This window comes from Telmatherina bonti (genome assembly GCF_933228915.1).
Source record: "Telmatherina bonti genome assembly, chromosome: 5".
Lineage (NCBI taxonomy): Eukaryota > Metazoa > Chordata > Actinopteri > Atheriniformes > Telmatherinidae > Telmatherina > Telmatherina bonti.
The window spans coordinates 34,730,314-34,748,971 of NC_136623.1; the positions used below are offsets into that span (position 1 = coordinate 34,730,314).

General features: G+C 49.1%; 1 protein-coding gene across 1 annotated transcript in view; it reads left to right on the plus strand.

The window, feature by feature from the left end:
* vps13b (vacuolar protein sorting 13 homolog B) overlaps positions 1-17,407 on the plus strand; it is a 433,420-nt gene extending 416,013 nt beyond the window's left edge. The window contains exons 53-68 of the mRNA XM_079241403.1: positions 2,879-3,067; positions 3,537-3,683; positions 5,017-5,288; positions 5,758-5,885; positions 5,990-6,186; positions 7,062-7,180; positions 7,718-8,159; positions 8,343-8,495; positions 8,625-8,853; positions 10,329-10,505; positions 10,614-10,784; positions 11,075-11,251; positions 13,402-13,504; positions 15,632-15,800; positions 16,464-16,544; positions 16,659-17,407. Of these exons, the coding sequence (XP_079097529.1) occupies positions 2,879-3,067; positions 3,537-3,683; positions 5,017-5,288; positions 5,758-5,885; positions 5,990-6,186; positions 7,062-7,180; positions 7,718-8,159; positions 8,343-8,495; positions 8,625-8,853; positions 10,329-10,505; positions 10,614-10,784; positions 11,075-11,251; positions 13,402-13,504; positions 15,632-15,800; positions 16,464-16,544; positions 16,659-16,901 (2,997 nt within the window). The 3' untranslated portion in view covers positions 16,902-17,407. The remainder of the gene's footprint in view (positions 1-2,878; positions 3,068-3,536; positions 3,684-5,016; positions 5,289-5,757; positions 5,886-5,989; positions 6,187-7,061; positions 7,181-7,717; positions 8,160-8,342; positions 8,496-8,624; positions 8,854-10,328; positions 10,506-10,613; positions 10,785-11,074; positions 11,252-13,401; positions 13,505-15,631; positions 15,801-16,463; positions 16,545-16,658) is intronic.
* Positions 17,408-18,658: the final 1,251 nt, after the last annotated feature.

An 18,658-nucleotide genomic window follows, 5' to 3' on the forward strand; every position in this document is an offset into this window, starting at 1 on the left:
TGCGCGAGACACGGCACGAGACACGGCGCGAGACACGGCGCGAGACACGGCACGAGACACGGCATGTGCGAGACACAGCATGCGCGAGACATGGCGCGAGACACGGCACGAGACACGGCGCGAGACACTGCATGCGCGAGACATGGCATGTACGAGACACGGCACGAGACACGGCATGTGCGAGACACGGCATGTGCGAGACACGGCATGTGCGAGACACAGCATGCGCGAGAAACTGCATGAGACACGGCATGAGACACGGCACGAGACACGGCGTGAGACACGGCACGAGACACGGCATGAGACACGGAGCGAGACACGGCACGAGACACGGCGTGAGACACGGCACGAGACATGGCGCGAGACACTGCATGCGCAAGACACGGCATGCGCGAGACATGGCATGTACGAGACACGGCATGCGCAAGACACGGAGCGAGACACGGCGCGAGACACGGCACGAGACACTGCATGTGCGAGACACGGCATGCACAAGACACGGCATGCGCGAGACACGGCACGAGACACGGCATGTGCGAGACACAGCATGCGCGAGACACGGCACGAGACACGGCGCGAGACACGGCATGCACGAGACATGGCACGAGACACGGCGCGAGACACGGCATGCACGAGACATGGCACGAGACACGGCGCGAGACACGGCATGTACGAGACACGGCACGAGACACGGCATGTGCGAGACACGGCATGTGCGAGACACTGCATGCGCGAGACATGGCACGAGACACGGCGCGAGACACTGCATGCGCGAGACATGGCATGTACGAGACACGGCACGAGACACTGCATGTGCGAGACACGGCATGTGCGAGACACTGCATGCGCGAGACATGGCACGAGACACGGCGCGAGACACGGCGCGAGACACTGCATGTGCGAGACACTGCATGTGCGAGACACAGCATGTGCGAGACACAGCATGCGCGAGACACGGCGCGAGACACTGCATTTGCGGGACACGGCGCGAGACACGGAGTGAGACATGGCACGAGACACGGCGCGAGACACGGCATGCGCGACACACGGCATGCGCGAGACACGGCATGAGACATGGCATGAGACACGGAGTGAGACATGGCACGAGACACGGCATGCGCGAGACACGGCATGCGCGAGACACGGCATGAGACACGGCATGAGACACGGCATGAGACATGGCATGAGACACGGCACTAGACAAGAGACGAAGCGAGATGAGACAAGACATGAGTCATGAGACGAGTGAAGACACAACGAGACAAACACAAGACGACTCGAGACGACAAGACAAAAGACACAAGGCGAGGCGACACGAAACAAGACATGATACAACAAGACTCGAGAGGAGATGAGACGAGAAAAGAAGAGATAAGAGGAGACAAGATGAGAAGAGACAAGAGTAGACTCAACAAGACAAAAGACAATAGGAGACACAACGAGACAAGACATGACATGATGCAAGACAAGATGAGAAGAGATGAGACATGAGACGAGAGAAGACACAACAAGACAAAAAAGACAAGACCAGACTAAACAAGACACGAGAAAAAACACAAGACAAGAGGAGAAACGAGACGAGATACGACAAAAGATCCGAGACGAGGCGACACGAAACAAGACAAGATACGACAAGACCAAAGACACAAAACAAGACGCGAGACGAGAAGAGGTGAGACATGATACGAGACGCAACAGGAAAAAAGACACAAGACAAGAGGAGACACAACAAGACACGAAACAAGATGAGAAGAGATGAGACGAGTGAAGACACAAGACAAAAAAGACAAGACCAGACTAAACGAGACGAGACGTAATTAGACACAAGACTAGATTTTATTTCCCTTTTAGTGAAAATTGCAGGACTGCGTTCAGACAAAACCAAAACGAGTAAAAACAAAGAGAAACATTAAAACTCATGAGAATCTTTTATCTCTGTCTTTAATTAAATCCATTTAGCTCCAACGTGAATTTTTCCCATCAAACTCATCAGGATTCTGAGAGCCATTAAACACTAAAACTTTCCACGTCTCTGTTTTACTGAAGGCTTATTTTGACGTTACATCAGGACCTGGATGTCTTCTCATGACATCACAACCGATCCCGCCTCTTTTTTTTTCTCTCTTTGTGTCGACTAATAAGCAGAAAAGCTGAGCTCATCCAGCAGCGCCGCGTTACATTCCCTGTCCAGGTCTACGTCACCGTGCACTGCGGACATGTCTCCTCACCGGCTTCTGACATCACAAGTGGTTGTCAGCAGATGGTTTTCCCTAGAGCAACATAACACACACACACACACACACACAGATTTCTCTGAAGCTAACTCCGAGCTAAGCAGTGAGGCAGCGAATCAAAGCTCTCTAATAAGGTTCAGCACCAAGGAACAAAACAAAAAGTTGTAAATGTGTGATAGCCGGTGAAATAGAAACAAATAAAGCATTGTTTCCATAGCAGCCTGGTATTTATGGTGGCACAACAACCACAGAGAAGACGTTCTGGGCTGCAAGTCTCAGGCCAGTTGGGTTTAATGGGAGAAGTCTGGTGTTTTGATCGGCATGTTTCATGATGCAGCTGAGCCACATTAACAATCACCGTGTCACTAAAGCATCTGCGCGGCGCTTAAATAATGTCATCCCAGCAGAGCCAGCAGCCGGGGAAGTTATGCAACCCTCAGCTGCCAGGACTGTCTGAAATGCCACTGGAGTTGCTGGGAGAAATGTCACGCCAGAGCGCTGGAGTTGCTGGGAGAAATGCCACAGCTGACTGTTTCCAAAATGCAATCAAAGAAAGTTTTCATAGTAAACGCCGCCTGACGGTAATGTATCCGTCTCTCGTTGCTTCACTCTCCCCCTGAACCCTCCTGTCCTCCACCGTCTAGGAAGCCTTCCAGATTGGCATCTACTGGGCCCACACCAACACTGTCCACAAGTCCACAGCACTCAAACTGGTTCACGACCTGACTTCTCCTCGGTGGAAGGAGGGATCGAGCTCGGTGGTGGTCAGTCTGGATGAGGAGGGATACGTAGAGGTCGACGTTACTTTGGGAGCCTTCCCTGGAAAACAGAAGGTAGCATTAAAACATACAGCGCTCACTGAATGTCTGCAAACGTAGAGCTACACTTCAGCCAGGGAGGTTTACATGTGTTACTGGGTTCTCATGGGGAACACTGGGAGTTTTTTCAGAGCAAGCTCATGTGTGTTGCTGTTATGAATATTATTGTTTTCAATCAAATGCATGCTGCAGTTTTTATACACTGTGTGACTTCCTGAATGTGTTTCTGACTCATTTTAACGACACACTGACATTCATTATGTACATCCCTGGAGCTTTGTGAGGAAAAACAAATAAATAAAAGCAAGACAGAAAAGGAGAGAGCAAGAGATAAGACTGGAGTTAAAGTCAGAATGACTTTTACCGACAGGAGAGAGCTCGGAGAAGAGACAGGATGCAACAAGGGTGTTAAATTAGTCATCAGCAGTGAAAGAAATCATGTTTTACCTGCTTATTTGTTATTGACGGTTTGTTTTCTGTGCAGCTTTGCCAGTTCTGTGTGTCGTCTGTGGTGAGACACGGCATCCAGATCCTGCAGATAGAGGACAGAACGATTCTTGTCAACAACACTTCACATCCCATACTGTACAGGCCTCTGCTGACTCACCACTCGCTTACTGGTGACGACCAGGTAACGTTCGACACGTAACGTTTTAAAGCTGCCGTACAGTCTAATCAACTTCCCAGGTTTGTTAAAGCTGGGGTAGCTAATGTTGCTCAGAGACGTTTTACTCTGGGTGAAGTGGTTCCTCATCCTGATAGTAGTCTATACATTCTGTAATCATGAACAATGAGAAATATAGTTAGACCCCTCAGTTTACTGTAAATCTGTAAAAACTCTGACCAATCCAAACGTTCCGACCCAAATGGAGTTGTTCATTTCTTATATTTCCTAAGCTTCTTCTCCCAGCTCCCCTCCTCCCCCTCCAGCAGCGCATACCTGATAGCCACACCCTGCATATAAACAGCGTGTTGGGATGAAAATACAAAGTAGAGAAGAAGAAACTCGGAAGGCAAACATGGCTGAGAAAATGCAGGAAGGATTTCCCGACCCGGCTCGGTTTATTTGCCTCCTCCTGCTAAACAGCCGAGAAAGAGAAAATCATTGGTGGAAAAAGCTGCGAATAAAAAAGCCTCGGATCATGCTACCTCCCCCAGCTTTAATGTGAGACATGCAAACGTAATGAAGTGTTTCATACACTGTGACACCTGCAGTCTCCTGCTAAAGCTTCACATGTGCAGCATTCTCCCTGTGCACATCACGCATGCCTGTTACCCCCAACGCTACCCCGCACATGCTCATCACTGGGATGTTGCAAGCCGTTTTCCATCAGCCCCCCCCCCCCCCCCCCCCCCCCCAACCGCTCTCACCATGTGGCAATCATAAGGGACAATTCATAGGGACATTAGACAAACACCCAGAATTGGATGCAGGTTTTTCTTCTTGCTTTCATCTACTGCTTGTCCCCAAAGAGAGCAACAATGTTGTGATGTCATTTAACAAGCCTTCAGATCCCCGTGCAGAACAACGGCAACGCTCGCCAGTTGTCACTGATTGACTGAAAACCTTAAAAAAAAAAAAAAAAAAAGGCAGCGGGCTTAACAATAACACAGACCACAAACAAGGCTTGGAATGCCTTTCTAGTTGGTCTATTCATCATGCTTAGAGGCTAATCCCTGCAGTCCTCCATTACTCCCAGCTCGCCGGCTGCTAAACCAGCACAGCAGGACTTCTCTGCTACCAATTTATCTGGAAGCTCAGTGGGAGAGAGCACCAAGTGAAATTACTGTGTGGTTTTATAATGTATCTGTTGTTGTAATCGCATCTTCTCTGCTGTGTTTTTCTTCTTTCTCATACTTCTCCGTACCAGCATGCTCTCCTCTCCTCCGCCAAACCTTTTTATGTCTGTTTTTATCTTTATTTTCTCTCTTTTTATTGTGTTTCTATCATTTCTTCCTTCCAGGCCTGTGAGATACCAGAGAGCAGCGTGTTCAGCCTCCCTCCCCGTGACGAGTCTCTGGCCAAGCCGTGCTCCGTGCCATGCTGGGACCTCCTCCGAACCAGTGTCCCTGGAAAGGTGGAGTTCCCGTTGCCTCTCAGATACCTGCTTTTCAGCTCATGTGCTGATGTCGGCGCTGCAGCGTGGAGCCTGCCTGCTCCCGTCCGACCCGACTTCCCCCGGCAGAGTGTGTCCGTCCCTGTGGAGCAGGACCTGGGGGATGGCCTGTGCAGCAGGTGGGTGCTTTGCCGGCTGCGACGGCCCACGGCTCTGAAAGTGTGACCTCTGCAGCAGGTTAAACACTGGCGATGATGCAGGAGGAGAAATACTCTCAACATTTCCACCGTCAGACTCTGCTTGATCCTTCTTTAGCTGCTTTTGTCTTCTCTCTTCTGCAGATGTTTGGGCGGTTTAGAGTTTGGACGATATAAAGCAAAGAACTTGCAGCATCTTGTTTGAAAGATGCTCCCTTTTTTTCTGGTTTTGATTGGCCGACTCGGCCAGTTCACTCTGTGAAACCAGTACCTAGATGGAAACCAGAATACACAGTTTGGACTCAGTTATAGGGTCCTTGTGATGTGATGTGTGACATGAAGATGAGTGTGTGTGAGATCTTATCCATGTGTGGTTAGAAGGTGTTGGGATATGAGTCATTTTAATCCCAGTTAATTTGTGGGATTGTTTATCCCTGTTTGTGTTGTGCAGAGCCATCGTGCTGACGTATCAGGAGCACCTCGGGGTTACGTACATCACCCTGAACGACGACCCCTGTCCACGCATGCTGATACGCAACAAGTGTCCAGTCCCGCTGCTGCTGAAGGAAAATGTGAAAGGTGGGGAGCCGTAGTTCCTGCTGCTCATGTTTTACACGATTCCTTTTACCAGTTAAACCAGAAGGTTTTAATTCAGTCTAATGGTGACGTTTCGTCTTTTCTAGAAACTCCAAGGACTGAGGTGTACTGCCGTCCTCTGCCTGCTACCTGCTCCCTGCACCACGAGCTCTACTTCCACTTTTCCAGTTTCCCTGAGTGCAGACAGAAAGAGCAGCTGCCCTCGCTGCTGCTGAAAACCACGTCGGACCTCAGCCCCACCGACTGGACCGACCCCGTAGACATTAACTGCCCCGGCACTCAGGTAAAGGTCAGAAATGTCATCACAGCAAACCGTTTTTCATTCCCTGAGTCTCACCTGTGCTGGTCTGCAGGAAGAACCCCCCTCCCCTCCTTTTCATTCCTGTTAGTAATTAAAACATGACATCGGCGCTGCTTGTGACGCCATCGCAGCTCCCGTAGCAGCTAGATGGAGCCAGAGATCAGCGTGACGTTGATCTATTGAATTACCTGACTGAAACCAGCCAGACACATTTAACTGGAAACCCTTTTAACCCCAATTTTCTCTTAATTGTTCCAAAACTGAACTTTATATTCCGAAAACAAGCTTTGGCTCCGACAGGAAGGAGGAGGAAAGAGACTTTACGGGACTGCTCATTACCCTGTTATTAATGAAAATAAGGGTTGGTTGGTTTCTACTTAATGCAACTTTTGTTTAGTCTGTGTGTGTGTGTGTGTGTGTGTGTGTGTGTGTGTGTGTGTGTGTGTGTGTGTGTGTGTGTGAGAACTGGAGTTGAGGATCAGACCAGAGGTTTTTCCCTGTTCGGTGTAAATGTGTGGGGTTGTTACGGAGCTGTGTGTGTGTGTGTGTGTGTGTGTGTGTGTAATGTTTGGTCTAGGACGCTGTGAGCTGGGGTTGAAGCAGAGGCTGCGTTTCTCTGGTTACTGTGAGGTCTGGGTCTGACCTGCGAGGCCGGGGTGGGAGGTCAAAGGTCAGACTTGTTATGACTGCTCAGAGGAGCGTTCGGCAGTGATCCGCTTCCTTTTGTCACACGAGTGTCTGTTTGACGCTGGAGGTTAAAATGAGACGCTGCTGAAGTGCAGAACGAGCCGCGCCGCGACCCTGCAGAAGGTTAGAGTTGATTTCACGTTCAGAAAGCATCTTCCTGTCCTGGTCAGGTGGTGTTCCTGCCGGGCTTCGGCTGCCTCTACGTCGACGTGTCGTACGAGAGGGGCACCCTGGTTCTGTCTCTGGCCCCGGAGGGCAGCGTGGATGCTGTAATCAACCAGCACAGCAGGTACGTGTGTGTTCAGCGCTGTCGTTTTACACTCCTTTCATATCTCAGCCATGAAACATGTGCGTGTAGTTGTTCCTAACCCCGAGGTATCCACCAGGTGCTTTTTACTGCATTCATTGCAGTTGACTTTATGATTATTGTGTTTTCACTGGTTTCTCTGCTGCGGCATCATTTTCGCCACAGGGGGGCAATAAAACCTTCCTCTGTCTTAGCGCTACAGTAGAACGCTGCATTACAGCTTTATTCCATGACATCAACACATGTCCACTAAACAGGATATTAATATAATGACTTGTTGGGTAAAAGTAAACAAATGACCTCAGACATGATCGTTGTTAATGTTCTGGAAGAAAATTCCTGAAACATCAGAGGGAGATGAATGACTTGCTCTCATATTATTCTCTACAAACAATCAGCCGCCGTGCACGTGCCTCGCTGAGGGTTTAGTGATGGAAATGTTTGCTTGTACAGGAAGAGGGAGACTGAAACGGCAACGCTTTCTGTTGTTCAGCTTGTCTTGTGTGTTTTTCTTTTCAGGTCCTCCAAGCTGTCTTTTAGAGTCCTTCTGAGTGAGGCCAGCATGGTGCTGAGTGACGACATCACCAGTCCCACCGGGTCTGTGGAGCTGCTCAGACTCACGTTAACCAAGCTGCTGCTCAGCCTGACCCCCGCGCCCAGCTTCATCCCCTCCGAGCTGGAAGGGAGCGCTGCAGCATCCTTCTCCGCTCTGACGCCTGATGTATCCCTGATTGAGCTCAACTGTTCCAGTCTGCAAGTGGACAACCAGCTGTATAACCGGGCCAGTTTCCACTTTCCTGTGTTGCTGTGCCAAGATCAGAGAGGTGGAGCTGAACCCGAGGGTCTGTGGACCAGCGAGGCCAATCCCACCGAGTCCCCCGAGGCGCTGGAGGAGTTCAGACGCTCCTGCTTCCTGCAGCTGAGGATGACGCTGGCCGGGGACAGATGCACCGTGGAGGAGGTTGGGTTCATTGCCTCGTCTTCTCCTTCATTCTGTCAGTCAGCTCAAAGACACAAGCAGCAAAATCTGCAGCGTTGAAGTGAAATGAAAGAATAAGAAAACAAAAAAGTGAAGCTGTGACTGGAGAAGATTTGACCTAATGTTCATCAGGAAGCAGGTCTCAGAGCAGTTTTCTCTCCTCAGGTCACCTTCCAGCTGCAGCCGGCCCGACTCTACCTGGAGGACACCTTTGTTTACTACATCAAGACCCTGTTCTACACCTACATCCCCGACAGGGCCGTCGCCGAGTCCAAGACCGGCGTTAGGCCCGGCGTAGCCCCGGTGCTTCCTGAACAGGTACACCTTCATTCATTTCATTCCCTATTTTCTTAGTAGGCGCACATGAAGCATCATCCAGCCTCCACATAACTAACAGCACGACTCCTACAGCAGCATGCTAATCATGTTTCCCAACATGTCCTCCAGGTGCTCCAGTCCGTGCAGGCGTTGGTCCACCCCGTGCGCCTGCAGAGGCTCGCCATCCAGCCCGTCAACCTGCTGGTCAGCATCCACGCATCCCTAAAGCTGTACATCGCTTCCGACCACACGCCTCTGTCCTTCTCCGTGTTCGAGAGAGGGCCGCTGTGCACCACCGCCAGACAGCTGGTGCACGCCCTGGCCATGCACTACGCAGCCGGAGCCCTGTTCAGAGCCGGTAGGTACAGGACGGAGCGAGGCAGCAGCCCCCCCCCCCCCCCCCCCCCCCCACCTGCCACATCATTTACACCTCCCTGTCAGTGTTTCCCTTCTGCTCATTATCTGCGTGAGATTGGCTGCTGGTCAGGATTTTCACCGTCAGCTGCCAAATGACTCAGCCCTCCTCACGGATTGTAAACCCATCTTAAGCAAACACCGGCGCAGAAGTAACAGGATGTGTGTTTTAGGGAGAAATTCGACCATTTTGCCTTCTCACAAAGGCTGCAGCGGAGCTTTGAGATGATTGCACCCTGGGGCTCTCCGTGCTTGGTGGAGGAGAGCGCAGTAAAACCGAAGAGCTCCAGGAAGTGAAATCCTGCGTCCTGAGAAAGATTTACTCCGCTGCAGTCATGATTTACGCTTTGGTGGTCGGGCTGGACCGGTGACTCATGCTTCGCACCGTTAGAAGGCCGTAAGTTACGCCACCAGGTCTAGGCGGACTCGTCGGGTCCTGCGACGGCTCCGTGGCGCTCTGCTGCGACGTCCTCCTGTCCCACACATGGTCCGACTTAACCCCGTCATCTCCACGTCAGAAATCACCTTTATGACCAGACGCTTCCTTCCCGCTGTCTCTCGTTAGCGTTCTGGTTTCTGCTCATATTTCAGCCCGTCGCCTCGCCGCCGTCCTCTCCTCCAGAGTCAGTCAGGGAGAGAGGACTCGGGTTAACGTGGGAGCGCCATGATCCGTGCACGCTGCCACACAAAGACCAGTACAGGAGGTGAAAAACCACTCCTATGTGATGCACTCTGCTGTACTGTGTCTATGTGTGTGTGAGTGTGTGTGTGTGGGTGTGTGTTTAAAAGCCAAGCTCAGCCCAAAACCACAAGTGGGCGAGCAGATGAAGCAGAAACAACCAGCAGTCCCCTCTGGAGCTGGTTTCCTACCGTCAGAGTCCATCACTCAGACCCAAATTGACAGAAAGAGTCGAGCCGCGCTTGGCATCTCCAGAAATGCAGTTGTCAGAATATAAATATCAACGATCCGTGCCATCTGAGGGGGACTCTGAGGTCCAATGAGAGAGGTGAGATAGTGGGAGGCTGTAAATCTGGCCGTGTGTGTGTGTGTGTTCATTCCTGTTTAACCTCTCTGAATCTGCTCAGATAAGAGTTTGGATCCATTCATGTAATTGTTTTTGGCCATCAGAGGAGGGTGAGAGCGAGTTACGTTCCAGATGTTTGTCTTTTCTGACGGCTGTCTGAAACATTGCAGTGGGTTTATTTCTGTAAACCTTCTCTATTAGATAATTGAGATTCCCTGCAATTATTTCAGTGTATTTGCTTTGAGTTTGAGTTTTCCTGTTGATGCTAAACTGCCAGGAAAGTTTCCTTTTGCTCCATCAAACTATTTCATATCCTGTTTAAATACAATGAGCACGAGGTTGATGTGCTGAAATATTCTTACTGTACATGAAATAACTGGATGTTCTGGTTCAGGCTGGGTGGTGGGATCCCTGGAGATCCTCGGCAGTCCTGCCAGCCTTGTGCGAAGCATCGGGAACGGCGTGTCGGACTTCTTCCGCCTGCCATACGAGGGTCTGACCCGCGGGCCTGGAGCCTTCGTCAGCGGGGTGTCCAGAGGAACGACTTCTTTTGTTAAACACATCTCTAAAGGTAAAACCTGCTGAATGCTGTTCGGATTTCACTCTAACCCAGGTTTCTGCTTTTATCTGGATTTGTTAGCGGCCTCCTCCTTTAGCTCCTCTCTCCACCTGTGCTCAGGCACCCTGACGTCCATCACCAACTTAGCCACGAGCCTGGCGCGGAACATGGACCGCCTGTCTCTGGATGAGGAGCACTACACCCGGCAGGAGGAGTGGAGGCGGCAGCTCCCGGAGAGCCTCGGAGACGGACTGAGACAGGGCTTGTCCCGACTTGGCATCAGCTTGTTGGGTATGTGGGGATGATGAAGGGAAACGGGTCGTACCCACACACTCTTCCTCTGTAATGTTGTGGTGCTGCAGATACGAGACAGAGTCAATAAACACGCCAGTAAAACTCGAGTCTGTCTCAGAGCTGCAGACGTCGTTGAAGCCAGCAGCTGCTCGCTTCTCTGGATTACAGTGGAATATAACGCCTGGGCTGAGTCATCCATAAAACCAAAGGTCACATGGGGGGGTCGTGTTTCAGCCCCGTATGAGGTCCAAGTTCCTGAAGAAAAGACCTTTTCTCTGCTCTTGCAGGAGCCATAGCAGGAATTGTGGACCAGCCGATGCAAAACTTCCAGAGGAGCTGGGAGATGCAGAGCTCGGCTGGAAGCAAAGCCAAGGGGGTGATCTCCGGCGTGGGGAAAGGCATTGTGGGGGTTTTCACCAAGCCCATCGGGGGAGCAGCTGAACTGGTGTCCCAGACTGGATACGGTGAGTTGAGCTGGTGACCCTTGTTGGAGCTCTGAGCAGAAGTTTGGCCGTCTCACTGCTTGTTTTCCCGCTCCGGCTGAGAGACTCGCGCGGCCTTCCAGGCAGCCGAAGGCTGAAGGCACACACTAACACACACTCACACACACTAACTCTGATTCATGTGTGTGAATCAGAGTTAGTGTGTCAGAAAAATCATGAATCCATCATCGATGGACAGTCCTTCCCTTTCCCCATCTCAGCCACATACAGAAGCCAAGTGATTATTAATGCAGGACCCAGGAGACAGCTGCTGACAGACCCGTGACACACACACACACACCCCTCACAGCCTGATCATACGCGCACAAACACTTGTGTATGCTGGCAGTTTAGTCCTCTGGAGTTACTTAGTGTTTTATTGGGGGTAGAAAAACGGGGTGGGGAGTGTGTCAGAGGGTGGTGTGTGTTGGCGCTAACAAGGCTTGGCTACAGCACATAAACTACCAATGAGGTGAACCGCTCCATATAAAAGCAATGCCTCCCCAGGGCCTGGCTCTGATGTCCTGACCCTCGGAGCTCAGCAGATTACACAAAACAAACAGAGGAATGGCCGCGCTGCGGAGGTACAGTAACCTCCAACAAACGCTGGAGTGGTGGCAGATCCCTGGTTCCATTCCTGCCCCAGCCCTCCGTAGAACCTCGATAAGCTGAACCTCTTGTTTTTTCTGCCTCCCGTCCAAAATGACGTAGTCGATACAGATGGATAATATCTTGACAACTGCAGGGGCTGAATGTAAAATGTCATCAGGAAGCCGTGACGTGAGTTTGTTACTGGAATGTCGGAGCCAAGTCGCGTCGTCGTGTCGCGGTAAATTCACCTGCAGCACGGGAAGTGTGATGGTTAACCCCCAGTCCATCTGGGAGTAAAGTCATGTCTGAAGAGGAACTGTGCAGAAGTAAAGATTTAAAACAATGCAGTCGTGATGACAGAGGCGTCCATCAGTGGTCAGTAAGAGGTTAAACGGCGTGGGCTGTCTCCATGCAGCACAAACACGCTGCAAACAGCCACTCAGAGCCGCGCGGTGCCGTGAAGGACCCCGCAGTGACGTCATTAACGGAGCCCACTCTGCTCTTTATGTTTTAACCGCTTGATGACTTCACTGGTTTGCTGCTGCTGACGGACAGAAAACTGACCACACACACGGGTCGGGAACTCTGTCCAACTCGCTGGATATGTGAGAAGATGTGAAGTAGTAGCAACACTGGAGTTCTGATGTGGATGCAACTAGGTGTCACGCTTTGTGCGGGATCGTCCCGCATTTCTTTTACTTTTCACACGTCCCATAAAACGGGGCGCTGTCCCGCATCGTTACGACCAGGCTTCACTTTTGTGAAGGAAAAAAAAACAAACTAAACAAAAAAGAAGTGGCTTTACTAATTGTGTGGCAAAATATTTGACGGCTGTGACATCACACCGCCTGCTGATTTGATTGACACTCATGTCAATCAAACTAGGAGGCGGGACTTAATGAACATCTAGGATGCACCGGTGCAGCCACTAACGAAAATAAATAAATAGAAAAACAACTGATTGACCATGGAGGACAGGGAGACGACCGCAGCGAAGAAGAAAAAGAAAGTTTTGTTACAACAAAGACTGGGAAAGCAGATATTCCTGGGTCAAACCTGTTCCAGGAGACCGTGATGTTTGTCAAAGTAATTTTTCGCCGTTAACGGCGGAGAATGACGTGAACGGCATCAAAAATTAGAGTCAAATAAAAAACACGCTACTCAGAGGGAGGCTTCCCAGTCAATGGACATGTTCCTGATAAAGCCTTGACTGCTAATTCTGTTTGATTCCTGATAACGTGAAAGGAACAAGGAAATAGTATGCAAGCTTTTACTGTTCCCCTTTGTCAGAGAACTTGATTTTCAATAAAAAAATAAAAAAAATAGGAGCAGATTGGTTATGTTTGGATAGAAATTTTATTACCAAAGAGCAGAATAGAAAGGTTTTTTTTAACTGTCATGAAAGAGTGGAATCACACATTGTCCCACATTTTCATCGTCTTTGTCCCACATTTGGTGAGAGAAGATCTGGTCACCTTATATGTGTGTGTGTGTGTGTGTGTGTATGTGTGTGTTTGACCTGTACCTGTCTGCTCCTCCAGGGATTCTCCACGGAGCCGGACTGTGGCAGCTTCCTAAACAACTCTACCTGCCTGCAGAGGAGAAGTCGGCTCTGGCCTCCAACAGTCACCTGAAATACGTCTGGTATGACCTTTCAGTCCCTCGTTCCTCCTGCCGGCTACTTCTCCAGAAGTGAGACGTGTTCTCGCCTCTGCCTCTGCTTGTGTTGGTTTCCGTCCAGGACCCGAGGTTCTTTTTCTTCCCCCTTACCCCTCATCAATTCTGATGTTTGGTTTATATAAAAATGGGGGGAAAAAAAAGGAGAGTTTTGAGATTTTTTTTACCTTGATCCCACACATGGTAGCCAGCTTGCCCTCCCTTCTTCTCATCGAGTCATGTTAAAAGGTTTTTATAAGCACTCTGCCAAAGCCTGAGGCTCCGTATCGCTCTTGTTATTGTCCAGAGATGTTTCTGCGTGTAGGAAGGGAACGCCGAGAGCTGCAGCGACTGGAAGGGCTTAAACTTCATCTCTAAAGAGCAAAACTACAACTCACCCTCACGCCTGATGAAAGATTCATATTTAAAAGGGTTTTTTAGAAGAATTTAAAGATTCTTCTGCAACCTGGTTTCCATGGCAATCAGATGTTTACCTGGAAAGCAGTCAGTGATGCAAAGGGCCAAATATTCATTCATTCATTTTCCGAACCGCTTATTCCAATTCAGGGTCGCGGGGAAGCTGGAGCCTATCCCAGCCGGCTTTGGGCGACAGGCAGGGTACACCCTGGACAGCTTGCCAGTCCATCGCAGGGCGGGCCAAATATTCATTATTTTAAATAAATATTTCTCCTTAGTTTTCATGAAGATGAGCAGCGACGTGTTCTGATGTTGAAAGCTGATTAAAGGAGAAAAAAATAAACAAATCTTGTGATACTGCCCACTTTATCAGGTCCACCTTGCTGTTTCCAGGTTGGACCCCCTTGTCCTTCAGAGCTGCTTTAATCCTTGGTGTTATAGATGCAACAAGGTGAAAACATTCCTCAGAGATGTTGCTCCTCTCACATCAACCAGACATTCTGGTCCAGACAACTGCTGCTCGCTGGATATTTTCTCTTCTTCAGATCATCTCTGTGAACTCTACAGATGGTTGTGTGTGTAAATCCCAGTAAACACTCAGATCTACAACCGCGCTGCGTTCAAAGTCACTTCAATCCTCTTTTCTTCTTCATTTTTGATTCCCAGTTTGGACTCCAGTAAGTCATCTTGATAATGTCTGCATGCTGTGATGTGATTGGCTGGTTAGACATTGCAGGTGGACCTGATAAATGAAGCGGTCAGTGTAAATACATTCACCGAGGTTCTCCTTCGTAGCTTTATTTACATGGTCCTTAAACTGGTTTCCATCAGCTCGTTTCACTTCTACCAGTAGTCCAGACTGTGAGCAGAGTAACACTGAACAGACCTGAACCCTGCATACTGTGGTTTCTTCAACATCTGCTCTGCAACATGAACACCTGCCTCTTTAAAGTAAACACTGTCAGAGGAACATGACTGAACGCGTCGGGTGGATCATGTGTGGAATCAGAACCACACAGAGCGCCGCTGGAAATGGAAATTACAGGATGTGTGTGGGATCGGACGGTCATCTGTACATGTGTTGAGGTTAGCCGGGTCCTGTGTGTAGGACCCGGTTAACCTGTTAGCCGGGTCCTACACACCCGTCCTACACAAACAGACATGTATAACATGTCTGTTTAGTTTATGATCAGACTTATATAAAGAATATTATAAGTAGATGTATAGATATACTTAATATTTAGTTGATATGGCTGTAAGTACATGTATGTATGTAGTATATCTGTGTGGATGTGTTTATATGAATGGAGGTAAATATGTGAATGTAAATGCAGATAGTAAATTAAATCAGTATGTTGTGATGAACAGCGACAGAATGGAAAACTAGATGAGTAGAAAGGGGTGGGAATACCAAATAAGTGTTCACTTCTTCCCACTCCTTTTATCTCACCAATTTATTTAATTATCAAATTGATGAGGAATTATTATTAGTTGATTATTTTCTTAATTGGTATGCATATGTATGTAAATATGTGTTTATGTACATGTAATGTACGTATATTTTTCTTATTTTCTACCATTTGTTCGAAATAAATTAATTAACTTATGGTACGTTTGAATTGTATCATGGTGCTCAGAAACCAGTTAGACGTAACAGGAACTTGTTTATGATGTGCATCCTTTCCTGCGTGACCACAGGAAGATGCTGCAGTCTCTGGGCCGACCGGAGCTCCACATGGCGCTGGACGTGACCATCGTCAGCGGGTCGGGTCAGGAGCATGTCGGCTGCCTGCTGCTCACCTCTGAGGTGCTGTTTGTCGTCAGCCTCAGCGAGGACACCCAGCAGCAGGCCTTCCCCATCACAGAGGTAACTGGTCAAAAGAAAAGCTGACTGACAGATCCAGTAAGACACAAAGGAGCCGCCTCATGTCGAATCAGTGCTGTGTTTCCAAATTATTCTGCTTTTCTTCATTTCTGCTGAATAATCAGTGCAAATGATTTTATTTAGTTTCCTTTTAAAGGATGCATTTTAATGAAATGTTCAGCGTTTCACTGTTCATCTGCAGAAAAATCTATCTTCCTTCCAAGACGGCGAGGAGCCTGAAACTGGTTTAAAAACATGGAACAAGTACACTGCAAAAACTGAAATCTAAGATTAAAAATCTTAAACTGAGTACACACATGCTTATTTTTTTTTAAAGGTAAGATAATTCTTAGTTTTTATGCCAGAGAATTCCACTTATTTTGGGAAATCTTGACAAGCCAAATTTTCTTCTTCTGTTGGCAGAAAATGTATCTTATTTTAAGCAATATTTACCTATTTTTTTCTTGTTTTTTTAAGGCGGAGTTTTTGCAGTGTAGTTTCACTTTAATCTCGCCTGGAAACTGATGATCTCACAACACGAGACGAATCTTCTGCAGACAAACGGATGTTTTATTGACATGCAGGATGACGTGAAGCTCCGTGCGAACCGTTCTTCAGCCATGCCGCTGTGCAGACGGTAAACGTTGAGGTGTTTGTTGTGTGCAGGTGGAGTGCAGACATGAACCCGAGCTGCAGGGCGAGCTCACGCTGACGCTGAAGCAGCAGACGGTGACCAGCGACACTGAGGTGAGACAGCATCTGTCCCGTACAGCCGTGTGTTTGATTAAAGGTTCATTCCGCAGCATCTGCAGCGATCTGCATGAGAAACTGTTGAGCATAACCGTTGCTCTGTCCTCGCAGGGTGACGGCGTCCGCGAGCGTCTGTCAGAGCAGCAGTACCAGCGGCTGGTGGACTACGTGACGCGAACCTCCCAGTATTTCTCTCCCTCCACCGCCTCCCTGCAGCTGCCGGTTACGCTGGCAGAGCCGCCGCCGTCTGTCACCAAGTGCTACCGCTACCTGGTGGGTCCGGCCTTCGCCAAGGTGTTTGTGAGCAAGTTCACCGCGGTGAAGAACAAAGCCTTACGGATCGGGTTCCACTGAAAGGAAGGACCAGCTCACGCCGTTGTTCTTCCCGTGTAGAGAAACACGTCCCCTCCTCTGTGCTTTGTCTTCTCGGTGTTGACGTCACATTTATGCAAAACCTCCTTCTAAACATGAACACAAGTTTCTTGTCACGCCTTAAAACCTGTAGAGAATTCTTAGGAAAGATATTTTTCTGATGCACAACTCCAGTCTGTTTTAATCATAGAAACACATGTAGGTTTAGATATTTCTGGAGCGATTAACCCGGCTTTGTTTACATCCAGCATCTCTTTTCGCCAATCTAAGTGCAATATTATGTGTGTGAATGGATGCTAGAGACACCAGCTGTTGACCAAAACCTTTTTAGATGATGTTAACACTGTTCTTGGTGTGTTGTGTTGATGCCAAACCCTGACGATGCAAACATGTCGCCTTTTATACGGTTAAACTGTTATTAAATGAGTCGGTCTTTATTGTAAAAGTCTATAATATATGAAGATGGAGGACTTATTAAAGAAAATAGAAATCTCCTTTCGTGTTGTTTAATCTTGATAAAACACTCTTACATCATGCAGATATCAGTAGCAGCTCTGTTTTCTCTCATCGTGCTCTGATGACGTTTGTCCCGGACGTGTGACGCAGCAGTTCCCGTCAGAGACTCGGACACCTGCCGCAGTGAGACGTGGAGCTCAGTGGTGGCTGTGAGACTGACATGACTTCAGGCAGCAGCGTTCACTCACTTTTACATCTACCAGCCTGTTTGCTGTCGGTTCTGGAGGCGGGCTGCCGGCAGCTGAGCCTGCTGCCCGCCGACTTCACGCCGGTGGACGAGTCTGGAAGGGAGAGAGAAGCAAACCTGACGTCACTGCAGCTCCGTTTGGGTTACACGCTACGTAGAAACACTGGATAACGTCAGGACCCTAACACACACACAAAAACACAAGGTTCTGACTTCTCTTATTGGTCAGCATCTCTGATCACGCCATTTCACTGGTATGAACAGACTTTCCTTCACAAATAGAAGCAATCGGTTCAGAAGCTGGAGGTGGGTTTGGTTTGACTTTTCCACAAACAGCTGGAAGACGACAAAGGAGTCAAGTAACGAAGTACAAATACTTCGTTACCTTAATTAGAAATATCAGGAAAAAGGAGCATGAGGAACTGGAGAAGACCTGGAGGGTGAAAGCAACAGCAGTACCCATAGCGATGTCAGCGTAGTGTCCAGAGCATGGAGGCGCTACCAGGAGACAGGCCAGAACATCAGGAGATGTGGAGGAGGCCGTGGGAGGGCAACAACCCAGCAGCAGGACCGCTACCTCCTTCTTTGTGCAAGGAGGACCAGGAGGAGCACTGCCAGAGTCCTGCAAAATGAGCTCCAGCAGGACACAAATGTGCATGTGTCTGCTCCAACAGTCAGAAACAGACTCCATGAGGGTGGTATGAGGGTCCGACGTCCACAGGTGGGGGTTGTGCTTCCAGCCCAACACCGTGCAGGACGTTTGGCATTTGCCAGAGAACACCAAGATTGGCAAATTCGCCACTGGCGCCCTGAGCTCTTCACAGATGGAAGCAGGTTCACACTGAGCACATGTGACAGACGTGACAGAGTCTGGAGACGCCGTGGAGAACGTTCTGCTGCCTGCAACATCCTCCAGCATGACCAGTTTGGCAGTGGGTCAGTAATGGTGTGGGGTGGCATTTCTTTGGAGGACCACACAGCCAGAGGTAGCCTGACTGCCATTAGGTACCGAGATGAGACCCTCAGACCCCTTGTG